This window comes from Salmo salar, chromosome 10, assembly GCF_965601325.2.
Source record: "Salmo salar chromosome 10, fSalSal1, whole genome shotgun sequence".
In the NCBI taxonomy this organism is placed as follows: domain Eukaryota; kingdom Metazoa; phylum Chordata; class Actinopteri; order Salmoniformes; family Salmonidae; genus Salmo; species Salmo salar.
The window spans coordinates 116,780,102-116,786,101 of record NC_138300.1 but is presented as its reverse complement, the minus strand read 5'-3'; the positions used below and the strand labels follow the sequence as shown (position 1 = coordinate 116,786,101).

The 6,000-nt window shown below is 49.5% G+C and overlaps 1 protein-coding gene across 1 annotated transcript in view; it reads left to right on the top strand.

The window, feature by feature from the left end:
* Positions 1–356: 356 nt before the first annotated feature.
* The window catches only part of LOC106561624 (PDZ domain-containing RING finger protein 4), a 176,465-nt gene continuing 170,821 nt past the window's right edge, over positions 357–6,000 (top strand). Inside the window, exon 1 of the mRNA XM_045688468.2 lies at positions 357–942. Coding sequence (XP_045544424.2) covers positions 874–942 — 69 coding nt within the window. The 5' untranslated portion in view covers positions 357–873. The remainder of the gene's footprint in view (positions 943–6,000) is intronic.

Sequence of the window (6,000 nt, the reverse complement as noted above, 5' to 3'; positions counted from 1 at the left end):
ACTGTCTCTCCATCTCTCTCTCAGTCTCTCTCTCTCTGACTGTCTCTCGCTCTCTCTCTCTCTCTCTCTCTCTCTCTCTCTCTCTCTGTCTCTCTCTGACTGTCTCTCTGACTCTCTCTCTCTCTCTCTCTCTCTCTCTGACTGTCTCTCCATCTCTCTCTCGGTCTCTCTCTCTCTCTCTCTGACTGTCTCTCTGACTTTCTCTGACTCTCTCTCTCTCTCTCTCTCTCTCTCTCTCTCGCTCTCTCTCTCGCTCTCTCTGTATAATGCGGTGTGAATCCAATGCTGCTCACACAAAGGAACATCATTGTGTAACTGTGCTTCGATCTTAATGAGCCAACACTCTGGGTACCATACGCCCCTTCCACCTTTCCATGGCCCCCTAACTACACCCCTCATTAATATTAACCCATCCTACCTCATTATTCATGAGCAGCTCTCTGCGTAGTCATGTGCACCGAGGCTGAGAGGGAAAAGAGGGCGTGTCTTACCCAGTGAGCGGGAGAGCGGGAGTCACAACTCCAGCGTGTGGTGTGTGTGTGTGTGTGTGAGTGAGAGAGAGAGGAGAGAGGCACCGGAAGATGCTGAAACTGCTACTATTACTACCACCATCGCTACTAGTGTATCCATTACAGTCAGGGCTTCTATAAGAGCATTTCTCTATTACAACCAGCTGGAGCTTTTCTGTGGTTGTCTGTGAACAACTGTGTGGGTTTGTTTACGACTGTGTGTGTATGAGTGTGTGATGCCCTGTACAGAGTGACTGATGAGAACGGGTGCACTGGTCTGGAGGGTGACCCCGTCCGTACAGTTCCACTGCCGCTGCTGTCGCTCGGGGACGATTGGACGTCCGGCGTTGCCACGACGACTAGAATGGGCTGCAATCTGTGCACTTTACAGAAACGAGAGGAACACTATAAGCTGCTGTATGAGATCGCACAGGTGAGTGGAGCCATCTCTGATGCAGGGGATCGCTGCTGCCATTCAGTCAGGGTGCTTTTGTGTATGGTGTGTGTGTGTTGTGTATGGTGTGTGTGTGTTGTGTATGGTGTGTGTGCTGTATATGGTGTGTGTGTGTTGTGTATGGTGTGTGTGTGTTGTGTATGGTGTGTGTGTGGTGTGTATGGTGTGTGTGTGTTGTGTATGGTGTGTGTGTGTTGTGTATGGTGTGTGTGTGGTGTGTATGGTGTGTGTGTGGTGTGTATGGTGTGTGTGTGGTGTGTATGGTGTGTGTGTGTTGTGTATGGTGTTCGTGTGTGTGTGTGTGTGTGTGTGTGTGTGTGTGTGTGTGTGTGTGTGTGTGTGTGTGTGGTCTGTGCAGAGCAGTTTTACTATCTTGCATCTCTGCTGTGTGTTGAGAGGAGCTGTGTTTTATACCTGTTAGGAGGACAGTGTCAGACATTTCAGCTAAGACAAAGAGAATGAGAGATAAATACAGGGAGAGGATTAGGACAGAGAGACTCATGTATTTGATGCAGCGAGGCAGAGTGGTCTTTAAAGTGTCAGAGTAGAGTGGTGCCCATTCAGCAAGCCAGCCAGAGAGTCAGCGAGCCAGCCAGAGAGTCAGTCAGTCAGCCAGCCAGCCAGAGAGTCAGTCAGCCAGCCAGCCAGAGAGCCAGCCAGCCAGAGAGTCTGAGAGCAGGTTGAGAAGACTGTTGGTACTAAAGTACACTCACCTGAGTATACTAGAATAGAGTAGAGTAGAGTTGAGTAGAGTTGAGTAGAGCAGGGTAGAGTAGAGTAGAAAAGGGTAGAGTAGGGTAGAGTAGGGTAGAGCAGGGTAGAGTAGGGTAGAGTAGGGTAGAGTAGGGTAGAGTAGGGTAGAGCAGGGTAGAGTAGGTTAGGGTAGGGTAAGCAGGGTAGACCAGGGTAGAGTAGGGTAGAGTAGGTTAGGGTAGAGTAGGATAGAGCAGGGTAGAGTAGGATAGAGCAGGGTAGAGTAGGATAGAGCAGGTTAGGGTAGAGTAGGTTAGGGTATAGCAGGGTAGATCAGGGTAGAGTAGTGAAGAGCAGGGTAGAGTAGACATGCTCTGGGAAGGGGTAAAAAGCAGTTTTTGGGGGATTGAGCAATTTGTGACTGGCTTGCACAAAGTGAGTTGTTTGCCTGTGTGTTCAGTATCAGACTGTGTAGGGTTTAGGTCCTGTCATGCTGTGTGTTTAATAGCAGACTGTGTAGGGTTTAGGTCCTGTCATGCTGTGTGTTTAATAGCAGACTGTGTAGGGTTTAGGTCCTGTCATGCTGTGTGTTTAATAGCAGACTGTGTAGGGTTTAGGTCCTGTCATGCTGTGTGTTTAATAGCAGAGTGTGTAGGGTTTAGGTCATGTCATGCTGTGTGTTTAATAGCAGAGTGTGTAGGGTTTAGGTCCTGTCATGCTGTGTGTTCAGTAGCAGAGTGTGTAGGGTTTAGGTCCTGTCATGCTGTGTGTTCAGTAGCAGAGTGTGTAGGGTTTAGGTCATGTCATGCTGTGTGTTTAACAGCAGACTGTTTAGGGTTTAGGTCCTGTCATGCTGTGTGTTCAGTAGCAGACTGTGTAGGGTTTAGGTCCTGTCATGCTGTGTGTTTAATAGCAGACTGTGTAGGGTTTAGGTCCTGTCATGCTGTGTGTTTAATAGCAGACTGTGTAGGGTTTAGGTCCTGTCATGCTGTGTGTTTAATAGCAGAGTGTGTAGGGTTTAGGTCCTGTCATGCTGTGTGTTTAATAGCAGACTGTGTAGGGTTTAGGTCCTGTCATGCTGTGTGTTTAATAGCAGACTGTGTAGGGTTTAGGTCCTGTCATGCTGTGTGTTTAATAGCAGACTGTGTAGGGTTTAGGTCCTGTCATGCTGTGTGTTTAATAGCAGACTGTGTAGGGTTTAGGTCCTGTCATGCTGTGTGTTTAATAGCAGAGTGTGTAGGGTTTAGGTCCTGTCATGCTGTGTGTTTAATAGCAGAGTGTGTAGGGTTTAGGTCCTGTCATGCTGTGTGTTCAGTAGCAGAGTGTGTAGGGTTTAGGTCCTGTCATGCTGTGTGTTTCAGCACTCTGCAGGTGTTGTCATCTCAATCTCATGGAAGTGCAGTGCCCTAGGCAATTTACACTAGTACTTCACTTGTTCTGCTTTGGTCTTCAAGAAACAATGACTGTGTATGTCTCACCCCAAACAGTTAATGATTTAATCCTTTGGTGCACTAGTAAGCATTACTCTCCTATTGTATCAGTTTGATTATCAGTATGCGGATCTCAAAAGATATCTTTAAATTGTGATCTTGTGTGGCTCAGTTGGTAAGTGTGTGTTCTAAGTCTTTCATATACTACCTCAATCTCCTCCATTTCCCCCCTAGTTCTCCCCAGTCTTCTGCATACCTCAATCTCCCCCAGCACCCCCAGTCTCCCCAGTCTTCTGCATACCACAATCTCCCCCAGCACCCCCAGTCTCCCCAGTCTTCCCATTCTCCCCTATTCCCCCCAGCACTCCCTGTCTCCCCCAGCACTCCCTGTCTCCCCCAGAACTCCCTGTCTCCCCCAGCACTCCCTGTCTCCCCCAGCACTCCCTGTCTCCCCCAGAACTCCCTGTCTCCCCCAGCACTCCCTGTCTCCCCCAGCACTCCCTGTCTCCCCCAGCACTCCCTGTCTCCCCCAGAACTCCCTGTCTCCCCCAGCACTCCCTGTCTCCCCCAGCACTCCCTGTCTCCCCCAGCACTTCCAGTCTCCCCCAGCACTTCCAGTCTCCCCCAGCACCTCCAGTCTCCCCCAGCACCTCCAGTCTCCCCCAGCACTCCCTGTCTCCCCCAGCACCTCCAGTCTCCCCCAGCACCTCCAGTCTCCCCCAGCACTCCCTGTCTCCCCCAGCACTTCCAGTCTCCCCCAGCACCTCCAGTCTCCCCCAGCACCTCCAGTCTCCCCCAGCACCTCCAGTCTCCCCCAGCACCTCCAGTCTCCCCCAGCACCTCCAGTCTCCCCATTCCACCCAGCACCCCCAGTCTTCCCAGTCTCCCTCATTCCCCCCAGTCTCTCCTGTCTCCCCCAGCAGCCCTTATCTCATGACAGGCTAATAACTGAGGAGCTCAGCCACTCCCGGACCTCAACCATGGAGCTCCACCAACCCCCATCCCTCCAACAGGCAGTCTTCACACCAGTGTGATCACAGCCGATTTACAGTGTATACAACCCTCCGCTGTATCAATTAGATGTGAAATGTCTCTCTTTACCCTTGTGGAGGAAGGTAGAGGAGTGGAGAGGAAGGTAGAGGAGTGGAGAGGAAGGTAGAGGAGTGGAGAGGAAGGTAGAGGAGTGGAGAGGAAGGTAGAGGAGTGGAGAGAGGAAAGGAGTGGAGAGAGGAAAGAAGTGGAGAGGAAGGTAGAGGAGTGGAGAGGAAGGTAGAGGAGTGGAGAGGAGAGGAAGGTAGAGGAGTAGAGAGGAAGGTAGAGGAGTGGAGAGGAGAGGAAGGTAGAGGAGTGGAGGGTAGAGGAGAGGAGAGGAGTGGAAGGTAGAGGAGTGGAGGGTAGAGGAGTGGAAAGGAGGGGAAGGTAGAGGAGTGGAGAGGAAGGTAGAGGAGTGGAGAGGAGAGGAAGGTAGAGGAGTGGAGGGTAGAGGAGAGGAGAGGAGTGGAGGGTAGAGGAGAGGAGAGGAGTGGAAGGTAGAGGAGTGGAGGGTAGAGGAGTGGAAAGGAGGGGAAGGTAGAGGAGTGGAGAGGAGAGGGAAGGTGAGAGGGAGAGAAGAGGATGAGGAAGAGAGGAGAGGAGGAAAGGAGAGAGAAAGGAGGAGGAAGAGAAGAGATGAGGAGAGAAAGGAGAGGAGCTTGGTTAGCGGGCTATGTTTTCTCAGTGCCTTCTGTCAGGAGTCAGTGCCATAGCGACTACCATTGTCATAATCATTGGTGTGGTATGAATGAATAAAGGTGATGCGTGCATCAGATACTGTAAGCATCTGTACTGAAGGACCTGGCTAATTATCAAACTAAGCAAACCTAGTTGAAACTTTCATAGGAAGGAGACGAGAGAGAGGAGGAGGGAAAGAGGAAGAGACATAGGAGAGAGAGAGGAGGGAAAGAGGGAGAAACATAAGAGAGAGAGAAGGGAGAGAAGGAGGGAAAGAGGGAGACATAGGAGAGGGAGTAAGAAAGAGAGAAGGAAAGATGGTTGAGGAATGGAGATGGGAAAGAGAATCACGGCAACAGATGAAGAGAGAGAAAGGTATTGAGCGAGAGAGAGAAAAGGAAAGGAGTGTGTGAGCTCCGTACTCTTCCCTCCTCTGTCACGAGTCTCTTCCTGAACACAGACACACTGACACACTTCCAACCCGCTGTGTATCTGTGAGAGCTCCACTGCCCAGAGGATTCTCTCTCTCTGTCTCTCTCTCTCTTTCTCTCTCTCTCTCTCGCTGTCTCTCTCTCTCTCTCTCTGTCTCGCTGTCTCTCTCTCTCTCCCTCTCTCTGTCTCGCTGTCTCTCTCTCTCTCTCTCTCTCTCTCTCTAATTCAATTCAATTTAAGGGCTTTATTGGCATGGGAAACACATTTACATTGCCAACGCAAGTGAAGTAGCTAATAAACAAAAGTGAAATAGACAATACAAATGAACAGTAAACATTACACTCACAGAAGTTCTAAAAGAATAAAGACATTTCAAATGTCATATTATGAATATATACAGTGTTATAATGATGTGCAAATAGTTAAAGTACAAAAGGGAAAATAAATATGGGTTATATTTACAATGGTGTTTGTTCTTCACTAGTTGCCCTTTTCTTGTGGCAACAGGTGACACATCTTGCTGCTGTGATGGCACACTGTGGTATTTCACCCAATAGATATGGGAGTTTATGAATATGGGGTATGTTTTCAAATTATTTGTGGATCTGTGTAATCTGAGGGAAATATGTGTCTCTAATATGGTCATACAATTGGCAGGAGGTTAGGAAGTGCAGCTCAGTTTCCACCTCATTTTGTGGGCAGTGTGCACATAGCCTGTCTTCTCTTGAGAGCCAGGTCTGCCTACGGTGGCCTTTCTCAAGTCTGTACATAG